This window comes from Gouania willdenowi, chromosome 1 (assembly GCF_900634775.1).
Source record: "Gouania willdenowi chromosome 1, fGouWil2.1, whole genome shotgun sequence".
Lineage (NCBI taxonomy): Eukaryota > Metazoa > Chordata > Actinopteri > Blenniiformes > Gobiesocidae > Gouania > Gouania willdenowi.
In genome coordinates this window covers 18,411,880-18,432,606 of record NC_041044.1, presented here as the reverse complement: position 1 = coordinate 18,432,606, position 20,727 = coordinate 18,411,880, and the positions used below count along the sequence as shown (strand labels likewise).

General features: G+C 36.6%; 2 protein-coding genes and 1 long non-coding RNA gene across 3 annotated transcripts; all 3 read left to right on the top strand.

Moving 5' to 3' along the window:
• The first annotated feature begins 1,323 nt into the window (after nt 1–1,323).
• Nucleotides 1,324–14,074, top strand: lap3 (leucine aminopeptidase 3). The gene is made up of 13 exons (XM_028447913.1): nt 1,324–1,512; nt 1,601–1,710; nt 2,740–2,794; nt 4,531–4,636; nt 4,730–4,889; nt 4,958–5,122; nt 7,213–7,371; nt 7,452–7,576; nt 7,658–7,746; nt 10,800–10,902; nt 13,366–13,445; nt 13,523–13,635; nt 13,726–14,074. The coding sequence occupies exons 1-13, from the start codon at nt 1,420–1,422 to the stop codon at nt 13,910–13,912; spliced, it is 1,545 nt and encodes a 514-aa protein (XP_028303714.1). The 5' UTR covers nt 1,324–1,419; the 3' UTR covers nt 13,913–14,074.
• Nucleotides 14,075–14,686: 612 nt separating this feature from the next.
• med28 (mediator complex subunit 28) lies at nt 14,687–18,775 on the top strand. Its single transcript, XM_028451546.1, has 4 exons — nt 14,687–14,871; nt 15,527–15,593; nt 15,693–15,805; nt 17,399–18,775. The coding sequence occupies exons 1-4, from the start codon at nt 14,713–14,715 to the stop codon at nt 17,600–17,602; spliced, it is 543 nt and encodes a 180-aa protein (XP_028307347.1). The 5' UTR covers nt 14,687–14,712; the 3' UTR covers nt 17,603–18,775.
• A 1,207-nt stretch (nt 18,776–19,982) lies between these two features.
• LOC114466941 (uncharacterized) lies at nt 19,983–20,403 on the top strand. The gene is made up of 2 exons (XR_003674482.1): nt 19,983–20,144; nt 20,310–20,403. It is a non-coding gene; the product is annotated as an uncharacterized LOC114466941 (long non-coding RNA).
• Nucleotides 20,404–20,727: the final 324 nt, after the last annotated feature.

Sequence of the window (20,727 nt, the reverse complement as noted above, 5' to 3'; positions counted from 1 at the left end):
TCCTCACTTTATAGATAGATGACATTGTATAATTTTTGTATACATGTTTATTTTAAATGTATCATTAAGCATTACATTTCGTTCTTGAATGATCTTTCTCTAGTTTGCTTATCTGAAGTCTATACTCAGTTTTTAAATTCTTATTTTGTGAAGGTGTACAAGCATGACACCAGTATATTGTACATTATATTCAATTTTTTTTTAAAGCTGCACTTACACTTTGATCAACATAATTCAATAAATGTTACTTTAAAAAAATAATAATAACAATCTTTACTTAAATTCCGCGGAAAGCAGAAATAAATGTGTGTTATGATTTTGTCACACCACAGAAACCTTTCCTTCAAGCTTTTCACTTATTTGTACTCGTAGTATTTCTGATGTTCTGTTTTTGGTTACATTTGTTTTATTAAATCAATACGCTCTCTCACAGACACTTTGTTTGTTTTTATTCCTACAGAGTTTGTGAGTATGTGTCCCCGAACACAAAAACACCATATAGATATACTTATATTTACACATTATTTATATATTAGCAGCAGTACAATGTCCCATTTCCTTATTTTGTGTCCTGTTCACAAAAAAACAGTAATATGGCTCTATTGTGCAAAATATCCTTTATAACACATGTTATTACTTATATCATGTACAATATCTGTAAATGTGCATAATTATTTCCTAATGCCAAGTGTGACAAAGACAACTATATTACTCATGAAATATTTATTAAAAAAATATTTCAAACAAAATTTTAGGTATAGAGTTTGCCTTTGTATTATGAAATGAGCGCATACAAAGTAGTAAATTTAAAAAATATATATTTTTGTGTAGTTGTATATGGTTTTTTCACATTATTTTATTCCGGTTTTTTTTAGAAATATTGATCAATTATTACATAAAATATTCCTGTGAGGAAACAAAAAATAGATACTAATAAAAAAAACACATAATTCAACAAAAATGTATGTCAAAAATACAGTAAGATACAATTAAAAGGTATATATAAGTTGCAGTGACATGTTCTGAATGCTCCTTTTTATTATGTATACAGTATGTTGTATAAAGATATATGAGAGCAGCATTAATGTCACCCAATTGCAAATTCCCCTCAAGGATTATTGGTTTACTGAATCTGATCAGGTTTATTGATTAAGTTTATGCCAGGATGACTAAAAAATTATGTTGTCAAAACTAGCACTGATGCAGATTTATATTCACCGGGAATTGTAGAAATGTAAAAAATTAAAAAAAAATTAAAAAAAAAGAAAGTTACCCTAACGCTAGGTGGCAATGTAGGCCCCTCAGCCAGTGACGTAGAATATAAGCGACACTGTCAGGTTGTTTGGGAGTGAAGTGACACATGTTTGTAAACGACCTCTGTATTTAGTTTTATGGTATTGGGTTCCTGTGTCGGTGATAATGCTGCTGTCATGGAGAGCTTTGAGGACGGTGGTGTGGAGGAACCCGAGCAGGATGTTCAGTGTGTCCCGGTCTGTTCTGCTCCAGAGGAAAGTCAGTGACAAACTGTCAGATCAGCGACCATTACTGAGATCACACCGTGTTTAGGCCTTCATCCTGTCTGCTCTGTGTCTGTATGTAGGGCCTGGTTCTTGGGGTGTTTGAGCAGGAGGGAGAGGAGCAGGATCTGACTGAGGCTGCAGCAGGTTTCGATCAGTCCATCTCTGGAAAACTGTCTGAGCTGCTGAAAATGTGAGTGTGTGGTATGTCTGCCCTCAGTAATATGGTGCCCTTTCCTGCTGCACACCACGTCCTTCCCACTATGCCTTTACATCTATAAAGCATCTTGAGGAGCTTTTCTGTGGTTTATCCATCGCAGTGTTAACCTCCAACATGTAGCGTTGACTGTCATTGCCTAATCTTGTCACGGTCTGAGTTACCTCCGTACTGAGATTATAACCCTAACCTTAACATAATCCAACAAACAAATCCGTTCACTTAAAAAAACAAAAAAAAAAAACAATAATGAATTAATTTTTTTTAGCAAAAAAATATTTTTCGGTAGTGCGCGCATGCGCATTAGGAATGTGCGATATTTTATCGTTTATGATTTATTGTCAAAAATATTCTCACCGGTAAGAATATGTCATCCCACGATATAAACGGTAAATTCCCATGTCGGAAATTTGCGAGGGCCACGGGCCATTTGTCCCTCAATTTAGCTAAGAATGCCCGTAAAGTCCTTGTTCCACAGGCCAAAACTGCCTCTACTTCCGACGGGCACTGTACTAGTAATAAATAATTAATAGAATCACTCCACTTTAGATTCTCGAATAGAGTTTTTTTTTTTTTTTTTTTTACTGGACAAAAAATAGTGAATTACAATGACATATACAATAATAAAGTGCAGCAAACACGTACAGATACAGACCAGCATTTATGTGGTTAATAGAGCCAGGGAAATAGATTGAACGACATATATAATTAGGAGACAAAATAAAAAATTAAGAAGATAGAAAAATTAGAGAGAAAGGAGTGAAAACAAATACATTAATAAAGATAAATAAATAAAGGGGTGACAGGGAAATGCATTAACAATTTTCAGACATATATGCACCTGGGGAGCAGTTAGGGGTTAAGGGACTTGCTCAACATCCCACACGGGTGAGATTCGAACCGGCAACCCTCCAATTACAAGTCCAGCGTCCTTAATGTGTACACGAAAGCTGACTCATTCCAGATGTTTCCTCTGTTAATCAGTTGATTTATTTACCTCCTCAGCTCTGGACCTGCACTCAAAAAAGGCAAAAGTAGAGTGTTCTATGGAATCCATGAGGTAAGAATGCATGGATGGTAGGGCTGCACGATTAATAGAATTTTAAATGTCGTTACGATTTCGACCTCCACGATTAAATCAACATTATCGTGTTTGATTTTCACATCTAAAATTTGGGCTCTGCTGCATATCTAATCAGGCATTTTCTCAACCCCAGTAGTCAGCCAACCACCAGGGCAAACACATGATTAAGGCTTCATTAAGTTACCTTAGGTTACCTTAAGAACAAGCAAGCATTAAAACCTGTAGGCCTAAGCCGAATAATTCTAACTTTTTTTTTATACGCTAGTGATGTAACTCAACTCCCAATACGATTCGATTCACAATACTGGGTTCATGATACGATTCTCACAATTTATTTGACAAAATTAGACTGTAGACAAATGATGACTGAAAAATATTCATTTTTTTTTCTTTGAAAAAAAAAAAGGCTTACCTAAAAACGCTAAAAAATATTGTACTCGTTTTTTTTATCTTTCATTGTCAAAAGAATCCCTTGATAAACAATGCAAAACAATGCAATTTAATTAAAAACGAATCCTAACTGAAATAAATAAAGAAATAGTACAAATGAAGAAGAAGCCTATTCATTTAAATTCTGGCTCTACAGTAAACTATGCAAAACTGCGTAATAATTAGTTTTCTTTTTAAAAGTGCAACTGAAAATGTATTTTGTGCCTTAACAATTGGACTTTAAACAAATCCCATATCAAATAAATATTAAATAAATAAACAATGGCTTTCTTTTGTCTCGGGGAAGCCAAAATGCTTCCACACTTCTGTTTTAAAACACGGTGGTGGGTCCTGAATTTCACATTCTAAATATATTTCGCCCTCTGCTGTTAAAAAAGTACTGCGATTCAATTTCAGACTATTGATCTTTACATCCCTAATATATGCTGTAAATATGTTTAAGGAGTTGCACTCTGTCTGCAACACTGTATTTATTCAGTTAGCCCAAAGTAAATTTGAGTATTTATCATTATTGTAGTTTAAAACTTTTGTTTTGCACTCTAAACTATTCACATATTGTTTGTTAAAAAGTAGGTTTACACTTTATAACAACAATCTGTTATAAGTAGTTAATAGAACATTAATAAACTGTTAGTTAAGGAGTTAAACTAAACCTTATATACGTTATTGGGATTTTATTCTAAAATTGCAACTATTCCTCATTTACTATAAAGTTTTAACTGATACTTAACAAGTCAATAGTAAGTAGTTTACGAATAGCTTATTCATCATCTATTACTCATTTATAATCTGTATAGTTATAAATCATTAACGTACAGTTAACATGTAGTTTACATATTGTTAACAGACAGCTTATCATTTATCAATGGCTATCTTTTTATTTTATTAAATGTTTTTTTTAATTTTTTTATACATACAAGACAATGACGAAGACAAACTTATTGGCTATCTATAAAAGCACAGTTATAAATCCTTAAACTGTTAACAAATATTCAACAAGCCATTTATAACTCATTAACTGACAGTTTATTATAACTACGTATAACAGATAGTTACCAAAAAGGGTTGAATAAGAATACAGATGTTTTCTCCAACAGAATGAATAGTTGTGATGAATAATCGTGATTTTACAATATTGATCCAAATAATCGTGTTGATCATTTTGGCCATAAATGTGCAGCCCTAATGGATGGAGCTACAGAACCTCTGAATCTGATTGGCTGTAGTTACCTTCCCACTGTCATTGTTCTCTTCCTCCTCAGGACTTTCCATGTGTGGCAGTGGTCGGGCTGGGTAAGAACACTGCAGGTGTGTGTGGGGCTGAGAACTGGGACAGCAGCAAGGAGAACGTCAGGCACGCAGTTTCAGGTTAGACCCAATCATTGATCTACGTGTACTTTCATTTTATGATGATGCTTTGCTGAAATCAGTGTGTGTGTGTGTGTGTGTGTGTGTGTTCAGCTGGATGCAGGTTACTTCAGGACCTGGAGGTGAGTCACGTAGAGGTGGACTCATGCGGCGACGCTCAGTCTGCAGCAGAAGGTGCAGTTTTGGGTTTGTTTCACTACGACCAACTCAAATCTAAAAAGAAGCCCAAAGTAACGACGCAGCTTCATGGAAGGTAGGAGGTGAAGTGTGGATTACAGAGTATGAGGTGTTGAAAAGTCAGCTTTCAATCTGTGTTGGTAGCAATGACACGGTAAAATGGGAGAAAGGTGTCACGTACGCAGAGGGACAGAATCTAGCTCGACTGCTAATGGAAGCTCCAGCCAATCACATCACACCGACTGCCTTCGCTAACACCATCGAGGAGAAACTGGCTCCACACGGTGATCGAGTCAGCGTCGTGAAGAGGTTTGTTTTTCAACTAAAGTAGTTTTGACACCCACACGTAGGCTAAAACGTTAGTTCCCAAAGTTGGGTACGGGTACCTCCACTGGTACGCAAATTGTCATGGGGGTACTCATCAAAAAAGCACAAATATGGCGAGAGCTACATTGCTTTGCACTAGCCAAACATGGTTGATAACCTTTGCCACCACGTACTTGTGTGAAAGTGGATTTTCAGTTTTAACAAGACTTTTTGTCTAGAACGATTAAAGGTCCTATATCATGCTATATTAACACCTTCCAAAACCAACAGCCACATATGGGTAATATTTTACATTTAGAAAAATAAAATACTAATTTATTCATAAATATGACTTATTTTCTTTTAACCAGGAAGTTGAGACGCGCGGTTTCTCGGAGCGCCGCCTCTCCCCGTGTGAGTTTCTCCCATTTCACGATGTAGCCCTAGAGCCCCGGCAGCATGGGCAACAGGCACGCCCACCAAACTTTGTAATTGGTTCCAGAGATGGAATGTATTTCAAATATAAAGACGAAGAAGTGAGTATGGCTAACATTTCACTAGAGGTTTATTTTACTTACGGCTGTGGCCTCTCTCCATCAGTAGGTTTTGTTGTGGGAATCGCTCCGGTTTGAAGACGTAATTTACTGGACAATCCACTTTGGAACTGGCCAAGGTTCACCAAGCATTCTGTAAAGTGACGGATGCTGGACGGTGTGTTGCGTGCTCCTAGAGATCAATTCCAACCACTTCTGGGGAGTAGACTCCTCTTTAGGAAGTTTGAACAAATTTCGAGGACTTTCGCAGTAGAACACGCATTTTCGGTTACCAGACATTATTGTTTGGTACAAAAACAAAGTCTGTGTGTTTTCCCTGTGCAGACTGGATAAGAAAGGATACTGACCATCCAAACAGATGTTCTTCGGCCGCTCACATGCCCTTTTTCAGAAGAGGGCAGAGAAGCAGCTCAGAGAGCAGGATTATTGAGGATTTCTCAGAAATGCAGGAAGGAATCCCAATAATACTTTGGGGTGTTTTTGATAAGGAATTAACATTGTAGGTTAGAAACTCAAAAAAGTTGATTTACATGATATTCAAGCTGATGAATACAGTATATTTTACTGTATGTATGTATTACTGGTATATGTTCAATCAACAAATTAGGGATGTAACGATTAATCGTAAGGCAGTTAAAAATCGATTCATAGGTATCACGGTTCACATCGATACTGTGAAAATTGAATCGCAGTACTTTTTTTAAACAGCAGATGGCGCTATATTTCCTCTTGTCCAGATGTGTAGTCAGTGGGCAGAATCTGCTACTACTTTCTTTCTGGCCGCCTTCTACTCCTAAACATGTTCATAAATGATTTTTTACCCCTTTAGCACCGAAAGAATATCTGTAATATTAGGTGAATATCTGTCAAGAGTCACGTTTTTCTATTAGCTCTGTCTGCTAACATAGCTTCTCTTCTTCACTGCAAGAATATCTGCATGCCAACCGACCACTGGGTTACAAGCGCCCTCTGCTGGTCTAAACAAATATCTGACGTAAATACATTGAAATGACTGTTTTTTTTTTTTTTAAAGTCCAATTGTTAAGGCACAAAATACATTTTCAGTTGCACTTTTAAAAAGAAAAATAACTATTATGCAGTTTTACAATGTTTACTATAAAACCAGAATTTAAATTAATAGGCTTCTTCTTTAGTTTTATTTTTAGTTAACTTGCATTGTTTTGAATAGTTTATCAAGGGATTCTTTTGACAATGAAAAATAAAAGGAAAATAGTACAGTATTTTCCCCCCAAAAAAATAAAGGAATATTTTTCAGTATCTCAAAAATTATTCATTCGATCAAACTAGAAATTGACAGTGTTCCTATTGAATAATTACGGAAGAGTTGATAAAAATGTTCGAATTTTTTAGACTGATGTGTGTGTGCCAGTGGTGAAATTACATCTTTTAAGCACAACAAAACCATAGATGAATTCAATCAACTGCCTGGTGTGGTGTTTCTAGTCCTATTGTGTGTTTCCTGCCCTGTGCACTCCACAGTTGGAGAGGTGTTGTCTTACACAGTTTGTGTTCTGGCAGATCCAAGGCTTGGATGGAGGAGCAGCAGATGGGGGCCTTCCTCAGCGTGACTAGAGGTTCAGACGAGCCGCCCGTTTTCCTGGAGCTGCATTACAATGGTTTACCTGGCGGTAACCAGCCTCCTCTGCTCCTGGTGGGCAAAGGGGTCACGTTTGACAGGTGAAGGACTTTCCATCATGTAAAATAACACAGAGAAGACTACTTGTTGCATCACATGCCTGCTCTCTCTGTCTCTGCAGTGGCGGCATTTCCTTGAAGCCCTCTGCCTCCATGGATGCCATGAGAGCTGACATGGGCGGAGCTGCCACCGTTTGTGCATCCATTGTAACGGCAGCTGCTCTGAAGCTGCCAGTCAACATCATTGGTGAGCGTTTTTGTCCAATAGGAGTTCACAGTACAGTGTTTTTTTATGTGTGAGAATTACTCATCACTGTGGTTCTGTAAGGTCTGACCCCGTTGTGTGAAAACATGCCGAGTGGAAAGGCTACCAAGCCTGGTGACGTCGTCACAGCAAAGAATGGAAAAACGATTCAGGTGGGTGGAGCCAAGGGCAAAGCAGTGATTTCGCAAGTGGGATGTTCTCGGCAGTGGTTCCCAAACGGTGTGCCGTGGCACAATGGTGTGCCGTGAGGCAAGTCAATATGCAATATGCAAGGCAATATGCAACTACACAAAAAATAATTATTTTTTAATTTACTACTTTGTATGCACTCATTTCATAATACAGAGGCAAACTCTATATATATCATTATATTTTTTAAATATTTGATTAAGAAAGATTTCATGAGTGATATAGTTGTCTTTGTCACATTTTATTTGTTAATTTCCTCTCTCAAGTACCCCCTGTTGTGCCATTGCGTACCCCGAGGAGTACACATACCCCCATTAGAGAAAAGACTGTGATAATTACCAAATAATTCAGTTGTAGATATCTCAACCTGCAATTTTCCCATGCTTTTACTGAAATTACTTGTCATAATTTCCCGAAATTAAATAAGAAGAAGAATTAGTCACAAAATCAAATAAATGTAAAAGAGAAAATCCTGCAAAGACTGATATCTGTAACTTATTGCTTGGATATTGTCGGGGCCTTACAAACTTGTCGAAGTGCAATCTTTGGGAAATTATTGTTGAAACTACTTGTTTTCCCATCCAAAAAACTTAAGATCTTAAGATCAAACTACTTTTTATTTGGACCCTGAACTAAAATGAGTTTGACACCCCTGTTCTAGGGCCTTTAGGTGACAGGGCAATATTAACATTCATCTGGGATCATTGTGGAACAGCACGATTAGCAATTAAGGAGCTAATCCATGCAGTATTTTATCTATGGGATTGACAGTGTTTTGTTTAGACCAGATACTGACATCTTTTATCCCAGCGGGGCCACAAAATTGTAATTGTCTGATCCGAACGCCACACAATCAACATTTATGTTAGCCTTTAGAATAATCACAATCAGGGCTTTAAATAAACTTTTTACATCACCAGCCAGCATGGCTAGTAGATTCTTAAAGATACCAGCCAACCAGATTTTCACCAGCCAAATTTTTTTTCTCCAGCGTAAATAAACTATATTGCCACAGAATAGATTTAAGCGTTCATGTTTTTTTTAAATGGTTTTTAATTTAGTTGATTGCAGAAATACATAAAAATTGTAAAAACATAAACATTTAATTCAAAAACAATGTTGTAACGATGCCTAAAAGGTGCAATATGGAACTTTGGGTGTGTCGGAGAAGTGAATCTTTTATAAAGTATATTCTCATAACTTAATAAACCAACCCTGAAACACTGTTTGACGTTAGAAAGAATAGAAGTAATCAGTACTAAGAAACACATGAAATGTAGAGAAAAAATGTTTTATTAACATACATGCTCTTCAATTTTTCTTTTAAAGGTGAACAAAGTATAAAGATTGTGTGTGAAATCTCAGAGTCTGTGCTACTCTGCATACGCTCAGTAGCTGCTCGATCTTTGCGTAGGAACTCTACACCCGATAAATATCTCCACGTTTGTTTGTTCCGAACTCATTTTACATCTTCATTCCGTTTGACTTCTCTGATAACGAACCAACAATCACGCTAACGTAAGCACGTGTAGCCAACTGTTGTATGACACGTCACAACATGGTGTTCATGGGAAACGTGGGATTAGTACAACCAGCAGTGTTGCCAGATAAGCATTATGTTTTAAAGTCTAAACACACACAAAAACCCTCAAATTTCTTGGCGTAAAACAGCCCAATCTGGCAACAATGACTGATCGCCTCGTTTCTGCGGGCTGCCGATTCAAGCAGTTTGTTTCATTCTTCTCCAGCCAAAATGGCTAGTAACGCTACAATGTTACCCGCCAAAGTTAATTTTTACCCGCATTTGGCGGGTGTCAATTTAAATCCCTGGTCACAATCTGAGCAATAATACAGGAAAGAACAAAAATATTAACATATGGAGCATTGTTGGAGCATCCAATTCTGCCTGCAGGAGAAAGTAAAAATGACAGAAAATATGAACCATTGTGTGAATGAAACTCAACAATATTTGCAGGGGCTCACAGTTTTTTTCTGTGCTTATATCACATGATGGCAGTCTTTTTTAATAGAAAACTGTTGGAAAGAAAAAAAATAATGATTGTTAAAATTCATACAAAATCATACAATTTTCTTCAAATTATTACATGACATTTCTTAATTAAATAGAAATTGGTCACAAAATCAAGGAAATTCAAAGTGAGGACCCTTTTTTTTCTTTCTTTTTTTTTTTTTTTAATAAAACTTATTGTTCTGATATTGTCTGTTTCTTACATATTTAGTTTTTATGTATACGTAGAAGTACAAAAAAGGACACAATAATGTTGCATGTCCTTGTTTCTCGGCATCAAATCTGTGGCTCACTAGAGATCAATCTCTTCTGTATTTGGCCCCAGAACTACAATGAGTTTGACATGGGGTAGATTGTCTACTCTAGAGTGTTATGGTTGTTGGTTTGTGTTTTTTGACTCATTTTGTGCTTGTATATCCTGCTGTTTTGTGTGTTTTCATTGTCCTGTGTTGTTTGTCATTTTATGCATTTTTGGTAATGTTTTGTGTGGTTTTAGAATCATTTTGTGCATCTCTGTTGTTGTGTTCTGCTGTTTTTTGGTTTGGTATTTTAGAGTCTTTTTAAAATAATTTTTCTGCCGTTTTGTGCTCTTTGGTTGCCATTTTTGTTGGTTTAGGAGTGTTTTTGTCTATTTGTTTTGGGGGCCGCACAAATTTAAGCCGAGGGTCCGCATTTAGCCCCTGGACCAACAGTTGCCCATGTCTGATCCAGACAGTAAAACATTGATTGTTTAGTGCAAGTTAATGTACCCACACATTCTGTTGAATGCTTCCTATTAGATGGTTATCATTAGTTAGGAGCTTGTAAGCTGCCTGTTTGTTTTGCTGCACACGGTGAAAAGAGATGCAGCTCAATTAATGCATAGATTTTCTGTCTCACTCACTGCTATTTGTTTTGTGCACCATACTAGAGGTTAGAGGTGCTCTGCATTTCAACACATCGTCCTCCTTCCTATCGTGGTTCCTTGAATGTTTTGTTTTTGTACAGGTTGATAATACGGATGCAGAGGGCAGACTGATCCTTGCTGATGCTCTCTGTTATGGACACGTCTTTAATCCCAGAGCGATTGTAAATGTTGCCACACTCACAGGTGGGATTTCTTAAACAGTTAAACAATCACTCAAGATGCAAATATGTATGGAATATTTAAGGATGCTCTGTTCTTATGGTCTATTGCAGAGGTTCCCATCCTTTTTTGGTCACAAATGTCTGGCGACCCCAGAGACATTTTTCTTTCTTTCTAGAATTCATTTTTAAACATGTTTATTAAAGTGTGTTGCAAATACGTAGTAGCCAGGATTGTTGTACAAGGAGACTTTAACGTCACTTTAATGCGTTAATTGCGATTAATTAATTACAGGAAAAAATTTATGCGCTAAAAAAAAAAAAACAACACCGTTAATCGCTTGTTTTTTGTTAGCACTCCAAATAGCGCGGAACCGTTATCATTTCAAGAGTTCCCGGTATACCCATAATACTGATGCACAGACTAAAATACAAGAAGGGAAACTGCCGAGCTGTTCAACTTTGTTAGCGTTAACTTTGGTTTTTAAAAACACCGGATGAAAAACTAAAGCCTCGTTGTGTGCAAGTTGTGCAAGAAAGAGCTTGCTTTACCACCAAAGCTTTGCAGGCTTTGCTACCACCTGAATGTAGCGGTTAGCACAAACAGATAGCACGGACACTCAGACAGTGCTAACTGCTACATGCTGCGAGCACGCTGTGACTGACAATTGAACAAACTCACTGGATAAATATTAGGCAGTGGCTATCCATACGGTTGCCGTATCAATATACCGACATTCTATCCGTACCTAACTCTAACCCTAAAAGTTGTCGCAATATTGGGTTATAACCTAACCCTAAGACGCTACGTACTTTGGTAACCATACCAATAGCACTGGGGGGTTGTCCCTACGGCAACCGTACAAATAGACACTTTCTAAATATTATTATCTGAAGGAGAGAGAAAGCAACAAGTTCAGTGTCAGAAAAGTGTTTTTACTGTTTATGATGTGCGAATTTATAGCACTACATATGACGTTTTATTTCACTTGTATTTTCTGTTGTTTGGAGATTGACAAAAGTACACAGCAATATGACACGTAGCCCTTGGGACTAGTTTCAACTACAGAGGAATGTAAATACTACGTCTGCATCTGTTCAAATCTGTTAAAAACAAATTACTTTATAAAGATACTTTGGTATATATCAATATTTTGATCTGTAATTAATTAAAAAATTAATTAATTACAGAGCATGATTAATTAATCAAACATTTTTTTTAATCTCTTGACAGCACTAGTTTATATAGGATATAGTTTTTTGATATGTATTGTGTGTGATGTGTATTTAAAAAATAATTATAATTTAAAAAATGTAAAATTATTATTTTAATCCGGTTTTTTTTATTTTTGATCTAACCAATTACTAGACATTGCAAGTGACCCCATTTTAATTCTAGGCAATCCCACGTGGGGTTCCGACCCCAAGGTTGAAAAACCCTGGTCGATAGAGGGGTTCGGACTTTTCTATATTTCCCGCAATGCATTGCCGGTGACCATTTTGTTGTTGATCATTCATCCAGTGATAATGCTGATGATGTGTGCTATTGTCAACTGCATTGAACAGAATTCTCCCAATCCTGCCTTACATTCAGTGTGCTGAGATCACCTTAGATTGATTATCTCTGATTACCCAGGGTGTCAACCTCGAGTTTGAGTTTATTTTATTTAAAACAGGGACAATACATATTAATAAACATATATATGTACAGTAAATATGCAAGATTATAGCCAACGGCTAATTTCCGTCTTTAGTCCCTTCGGCAGGTTGATGTCAACAACATAAGATAATAAAATCAATAAAACAACAGTAAAACAGTTTGCCTTCATGGCCAGTCTGAGCAGGAGGAGTAATTACAGAGAGAGAAAACGTGTCCTTGAAAACACAATAGGACAGAAAATAAAAAAGAAAGAAAGAACAACTTGGGTGTGTTAATTTCTGAGAGTGACAACACGATGTTCACTTGGTTTATACAGATAAACACAAACGTCACCAACCCATTCACAAACAAACCATTGCTTTCAAGACTCTTATAATTTTGAAAGTCCTTCAAAATGTAAAATGGGCTGAGTTGAAAAATTAAGTAATTCACCAAGTACTGGTGTGAAACATCGGGGAAGATGTCGTGGTCTGTACTCCACTCAAACTTGTTGATCCGGTAACGATCCTCACATCCAATTATGGCTGTTTTCTCCTTGTAACGACTAAAGGTCTTCTCATCGAGTGACTCAGAATATTTATCCATGGTAGCAAAGCTGGTGAAATGTTATTTTTCACTGAATACTTCCGAAATATTACGTGTGAATTGATTAGCGCTAATGTGATGAATGACACTTGGTAAACAAAGCCTTCCAAAATGGCCACCGGAAATGTGGGATTGTAGGATTCCAAAGCCCTCTATTGTATGCTAAAATATTATTAATATTGATTTTAGCAGATCCTCGTCTGATACATGCATAAGTGTTATAAGTACTAAACTCTGTTACAGGTGCAATGGATGTAGCTCTGGGCTCAGCAGCAACAGGAGTATTCACTAATTCTGATTGGCTGTGGGAGAAGCTACAAAAGGTACAGGAGATGCAAAATAATAAGCAAAGCCCCTCTATCAGCTAGCGGCCCTGTTAACGTGTGGTGTGTGTGTGTAGGCCAGTGTTGTGACAGGTGACAGAGTGTGGCGTATGCCTCTCTTTGAGCACTACACGAGACAGGTGACTGACAGCCAGCTGGCCGACCTCAACAACATCGGCAAGTACAGCCGGTACGTATCTCGTCAAGTGCTGTAGTCCTGCCGACTCTGCAGAGAAGCTGAGTCATTCATATCAAGAGTGTTTGCTCTCTTTCCTACTAGTTCTGGTGGAGCGTGCACAGCTGCTGCATTTCTCAAAGAGTTTGTCACATCCACTCACTGGGCTCACCTGGACATCGCTGGTGTGATGAGCAACAAAGACGAGGTTCCCTATCTGAGGAAGGGCATGTCGGGGAGACCAACACGCACCCTGGTGGAGTTCGCTGCCCAGTTGGGTCACAACAGCTGAGAGATGAACGCCAGATCTAGTCAGCTATTAGCGAGGTTGACTCTCCCTACTGCACAGTGAACTGTTTATTTTTATTGAGGCTAAAATTGATAACTCATCAACATATACAGTATTCTATGAAATCATAAAATAAAAAAAATGACTTTGCATATTTCTAATGAACATGAAGTATTTTTTTCTTGTTTGAAAATCCTGCTTCTTTGTCATGGAACCCAAGCCGTTAATACATTGTTTTTTATTTATTTATTTTTAACAGCTACTGGTGAGGAGAATCCTGCAAAAGGAATTAACCAGTGTGACTGTGGAGTTTATTCATATGGCTGTATACCTGGGTAATAGTAATGGGATACTGCAGAATTAATTTGGTTTTAACCTTAAAAAGGTTTTCTTGCATTCTTGCATATATCTGGTTTTTGGAGAAAAAAAAAACAATATTTTGAGAATAATGGATAGGTGTGTGTGTGTGTGTGTGTTATTGTTTTTTTTTTTTAACTCTGCAATAAACTGGTAGGGTCTACTGGGACTAAAAATCAGAAAAAGTAGCCTTTTGTTTCACTTCTTGTTGCAAATGTTCATTTTTTTTTTTTTCAGATTTTATAGATTAGTATTTTTTTTCTTTTTACGTTTTTAATGTTGTATGATAATTGTCATAAGTGAACGGTTTTATAATACAGTCCCTTAATTATAAAACCTGACCAGGAAGCACAAACGCGTAAAAAAAAAAAAAACGTTTCCATGGCAAAATATGGTTACGTGCGCATGCGCAGATTGTAAAGTCGACAGACGGCAGTCAGAACAAGATGGCGTCGTCTATAAGTGGAATGTTTCCTGGCCAGCAGCCACCTGGTGCGCATCCTGTCGTGGGTGCTGGAGGTCCGGGTCAGCCGGGTTTCCCCAGCGGCGTCCCCAGACCACAGGGAAATAACACTCTAGTAGATGAACTGGAGGCTTCCTTCGAGGTACGAGGTGCTGTGGTTTGGCTTAAGTTAGCTTCCCCGCTAGCTGCTACTGTTGTTGGTGCTAAAACCCAGTTACCTGTTTGTAACAGCTATCATCTTAAACCAAAAGACTTTTTGCAGTTCATTATTTACTGTGATATTTATGAAACTTTTAAATTACTTGCCAACGCCACAGATACATTCATACAATGAGTGCGTTTTGGGCTAGGGCTGCTAGAGCGCATGCGCGCTGTAAGGTTAACGTCAAACAATTTTCATGAAAAATCACATCACAATTTATTTTTCATATAGTAAGAAAATGCTGGGATTGTAATATTATTTTGTCCTTTTTAGTGGATGATAGTTTGTTTATGCATCTGTTTTGTCATAATGCTGTATAGTTTAAAACGGAATTAAAAAAAAAAAAGAAAGTAATTTAGAAGTTAAACTGTATTGTTTGTCACTTAGAAACTGTGACCGAGCAAACAAGTGAAAATGGACAATATCCATAGTTTACTACAATAATTCAGTATGATTTGATAACATGTAACTCCATGTTTGGGGTAGGAGATATACTGTTATCTAATGCAAATGTGAGGATCTTGTCAATAACTGAACGTTTTGGTTGAACTGAAACTGTTCTTTACCACACACTGTGACCACCCTTTACCTTTAGGCATGTTTTGCTTCCCTCGTGAGCCAAGACTACGTCAATGGAACAGACCAGGAGGAGATTCGAACAGGTGCATTAACATATTATAACGCTTTATATTTTCTGACGTCAGAAAGTTTGTATGTTGCATTTTCTCTAACGGACACTTTCTTGTGTTTGGGGGTTGTAGGTGTCGACCAGTGCATCCAGAAGTTCCTGGATGTAGCGCGGCAGACGGAGTGTTTCTTCTTACAAAAAAGGCTTCAGCTGTCTGTACAGAAACCAGAGCAAGTTGTAAAAGAGGTAGATTATCTTGTTAGTTTTTTGTATTGTCCCCGTCACCACCTATTCTACTCACTAGCGCTGCACGATTTTGACACAAAACCTAATTGTGATTTTTCTGACAGATATTGCGATTCGATTTACGATTTTAAAAAAATAGGTTATACATTTAAATGCATATGCGTTTTATTTTTTCAAAATTCTGTTGTTTTTCTACTCCCAAATTCCGTGTTTTCCATGATTTTTTTAAATTAATGATTTTTTTTTGTTAGAAATAATCAATTTTTTCAGAATATTAATTTTTAACTCATGTGAGGAAATGGAATAAATACTAATAAAAAAAACCCCCATAATTAAACAAAAATGTATGTCAAAAATATAGTAAGATACAATTAAAAGGTGCATATATAAGTTGTACTGTGAGGAAACAAAATACATACTAATAAAAAGAAAACTATAATTAAACAAATGTATGTCAAAAATAAAAATGTCATTTAAAATAATGAGTAAAACACAATTAAAAGGTATATATAAGTTGTACTGACATGGATTGTCCTGCTCCTCCTTAATTGTTCATCTCATTTAAAGATGTATGATAAGCAGCATTAATGTCACCCAATTCCCCCTCAGGGATCAATGGTTTACTGAATCTGATCAGGGATATTAAGTTTTGATCAACTTAATTTTAATTAACCTAATTTAAATGATTGTGATGACATCATTCCAGACCGTAATGATTAAACAAAAATAAATGGACAAAGTATTAGAAGTTATCATATTCACAACAACAGAACAACTTTATCCACAGATCTTCTGTAGCTCTGATGAGATGTTTAAACACTCTGAGCAGGTGAAGCTGATTAAAGCTGCTGCTGTTCTCATGGAGTGGTGCAGCGCTACACGAGAAACGGACAGTTTAACAGACACGTTAAAGTTAAGCGGGCACTGGTCGGCTCTGATTTAGGAGTTAGGGATGATTTGCGTAGTTTTTTGGCAGGTTAGACGATGTTTAGGTGGTGTTTGAAGCAGCCAGGATGAGAGAGGTACGTGCGGTGCATCATAATAAGCGGTCCCCAAAGCATTTCCCTATTTTAATTAAACGTCCTTTTCCTCACAGTGACGGCGTTTCAACCCGATTCTGTCCATTTTCTCAATAGTAGATTCCATTTTCATTGTTCAATTCCATGATTCCGTTACTGTGGATTTTATAGGGCCCTAGTGTAGTTGTTGTTAGCGCACTCAACTGAGGGGTAACTAGACTCGCTGTAGCGCACACAAGCTTGTGTCCTGTAACCATCTCTGATTGGCCAGCAGCCCAGGAAGGCGGTTCTCGTCAATTCTGATTGTGAACATATACTGTATATCACTCAAATGATGAAGACGGAAGAAAAAACCTCAGTGGCTGAGGTTGCGTTATCGCAGTTGTGGAAACCTCAATATCGATGCGATTAAGGTTCATTGTTCAGCCTTGTCACTATCTCAATTAATTTCCTATTATGTGGGCATGAATATATTCGGGATGATATTTTATACATGTTAATGTTTGTAAAAGAACAAAGACGTCTTTTTTTATCTTGTAGTTTTATAACGTGGGTCTTTTTTCTCCTACTTCAGGATGTGTCAGAGTTGCGTAATGAGCTACAGAGAAAGGAGATGCTGGTTCAGAAGCACTTGACTAAGCTGCACCAATGGCAACAGGTGCTGGAAGACGTGAGCATCCAACATCGCAAACCCTCAGACCTTCCTCCTCCTGGACCTCTGGCCTTTCTAGAACAAGCCTCTGCGAATTTACCTCCCGCCCCTTTAAAGCCCAATTAATACACAGGCTTTTTACAGCAGCTGGTTTAAAAAAAAAAAAAGCACTGCAGTAAAGAGAGTCCTGTGGAAGGAACTTTGTGGTTTGTATGTCATTCAGCGTTAAATGAATGTTTACATCTGCTGGGTGTTAACTGTCAACTTTACTTAAGTTGAGTTTTCATCAATGAGACTAAAATGTGTGCAGTAATACACTCACTACAGATTTCTGCAAGTGCTGGAAAATCAGAGAAAAGGTCAGAAAACATGGCCAAGCTGTGAAAAATTAATAATTTAATTTAGGGTTTTTCTTTTTTTTTTCAGTTTGAGGTTTTTGTTAATGTCCTACATGTATCTTTTATATTGAAAAATAAAATGTTAAGTGTGGCTGGTTTAAATGTCAGGCATTTAGTAAACATTTTTGATGTTCACTCTTGTATTATATTTTTTTCTCTTTTACCAGTTTCACTCTCATTGTAAAGTCCTGAAACATAATGTATCTACAGATTAGGATCAGCTGAGTATTTAATGGTTGTGCACAGTGTTGGTTTGTTAACTGATTATTAGTTACGTCATAGTTTTCATCAACAACTACCTTTTTCCTGACAACAAAATCTATATTAAGACTAAATCCAAAAAAAGGCATGTCAAAAATGTTCTGAATCTAAAGAGAAAATATGTTGTCGAATCTTTGATAATTTGAATGTAGAAGCAAGTTTGGGTGAAATGTAGGGCCATGTTAAACATGGATGTAAAATTTGTGTGAGTGAATTACAATGATTTTTTTACCCTGTGGTGGCAGAAAAATGATACTGGGTTCATAAGAAAAGTGTTTTTAGCTAATGAAATCCTCTTGGACTTAAAAAAGGACTAAATCTAGAAAAGAATCCTAAAAGAAAGTCACTCTGCTGTTGTGTATTGAGATCAAAGAAGTATTTTTGAAGGCCAAAGATTGATATTTGATAACAGAATATATATTTATATCTTTTTTATTTCTATAAGTTGACCTGTTGAGAAAAGGTTTAACGTGAACATTCAAACTGTGCTTTTGATCACCAATCATTAGGATTATGTTGCACATTTGTATTTCTGTACAGATTTCTGATTATTTCCCATTGTTTTCCAGTCATGCATTCCCTAACATTCTCTTTTAGGAAACCTACAAAGACACAATAAAACCAATTCTCTGAGAAAGTATTGCCAGGCTTGAAAACCAAACTTCCCCAAACTTGTGACTGAAATTATAGTTAATAATTACGGTATGCTGTATCACTATAATTTAATCAGTGTCATAAGGTGGAGTCCTCTATGGATGCACAACTCTGTTGTAAGAATAATCTAATGTAAAGATTTCTTTCTCCAATGGGAAGGTTTGCTTTTAGATATTGAGCAACCGTCGAAATGAACACATGATTTTTCTGCACTTAAATGATTATTGAAAAAAGCAAATACTCAAAGTTAAATACTGATTTGCTTTTGGGTGATAAGAACATGATTCATAGTCCCAGGTATCCTGTAAATCTTGCTTTTGTTACCCATTTCGTTTAGATGGATTTTGCAACACAGCTCCTGCCGGTGATTCAACTAGAACTTTATAAATGTGATGAACATTTTAATTAAACTAATCAGGTGTAGTAAAGCCAAAATTGAGACTCAGGAAATGACCTGCTATTGTTAAAACTTTGAAATCAAGATTCAGATTGCTGTGAGTGACTGGCGTGAATGAATAATGGTTTCTTCCTCGAAAAAAGCGCTATATAAATCCAAGCCATTATAATTAGAGATTGAATTCCAAATAAATTGTTTAAATCTTGTCAATTGTATTGTATATAGCAGGAAAACGATAGAAAAAACCCCATGGTCATTCAGTTGGTAGTAAACATGGTGATGTTGCGATTTTGATTTTTAAAAATGTTCTCCTTTCCCTTAATCTTTGCTTATAGAATACAATTCAACTTTATTCATTCCTAGGGAAGAAATTCATATTTGCAGCAACACATAAAAGCAGACAGTAGGAACAAAAATAAATGCTAACATAGGATAATAGTGCAAAATGTAAGACTGTAGAACATACATAAAGTAAAACAAATGTGAAAATAATTGAGGAATTGGGTTGTTGGGGGGGTGTCAGTGTGGTAATAAAAATTAGAAGTAGACAGTCATCAACATCACCCACCATATTGGTTGTAATTATAACTCGCAACCTTTTCCTAAATGTCCTAATTCTAAGAACTTAGATGTATACATAAGAAAATATTATCACATCAGAATATAAAATAATTAACCATCTTAAACGGTTTCTAAGAAAAGCTGTCCCATTTGAAAATACCTCAAACAAAATAAAAAACACAGATACAAGGGCAAAACTATTTGCGCACTTCTCATTTTCGAACTCCAAGGTATTGATAACCTGAAGCCACACACCAAATTTGGTTATCCTATTTTAAATGTATTCTAAGAAAAGAGGTCCCCTTTGAAGATACCTCAAACAGAGTAAAACAACAGAACAAGGGAAATAACTCTAGAAAAAGTATTTGTGCACTTCTCAATTTCGAACTCCATCAAGGTATTGATTCCCTGAAGCCACACACCAAATTTGGTTTTCCTACCTTAAACAATTTCTAAGAAAAGTTGTCCTCTTTGAAGATACCTTGAACAGAGAAAAAAAAATGGAACAAGGTCAATAACTTCGGAAATAATAATTGCGCGCTTCTCATTTTCAAACTCCAAGGTATTGATAACCTGAAGCCACACACCAAATTTGGTTACCATATTTTAAATTAATTCTAAGAAAAGCGGTCCCCTTTGAAGACACCTCGAACAGAGTAAAAAAACATAAAAAGGGCAATAACTCCAGAAAAAATATTTGTGCACTTCTCATTTTCAAACTCCATCAAGGTATCGATTCACTGAAGCCACACACCATATTTGGTTATCCTACCTTAAACAATTTCTAAGAAAAGTTGTCCCCTTTGAAGATACCTTGAACAGAGAAAAAAACAGAACAAGGGCAATAACTCCGGAAATAATAATTGCGTGCTTCTCCCTTTCGAACTCCAAGGTATTGATAACCTGAAACCACACAACAAATTTGGTTACCCTATATTCAACAGTTTCTGAGAAAAGCTGTTCCCTTTAACTCGGATGGA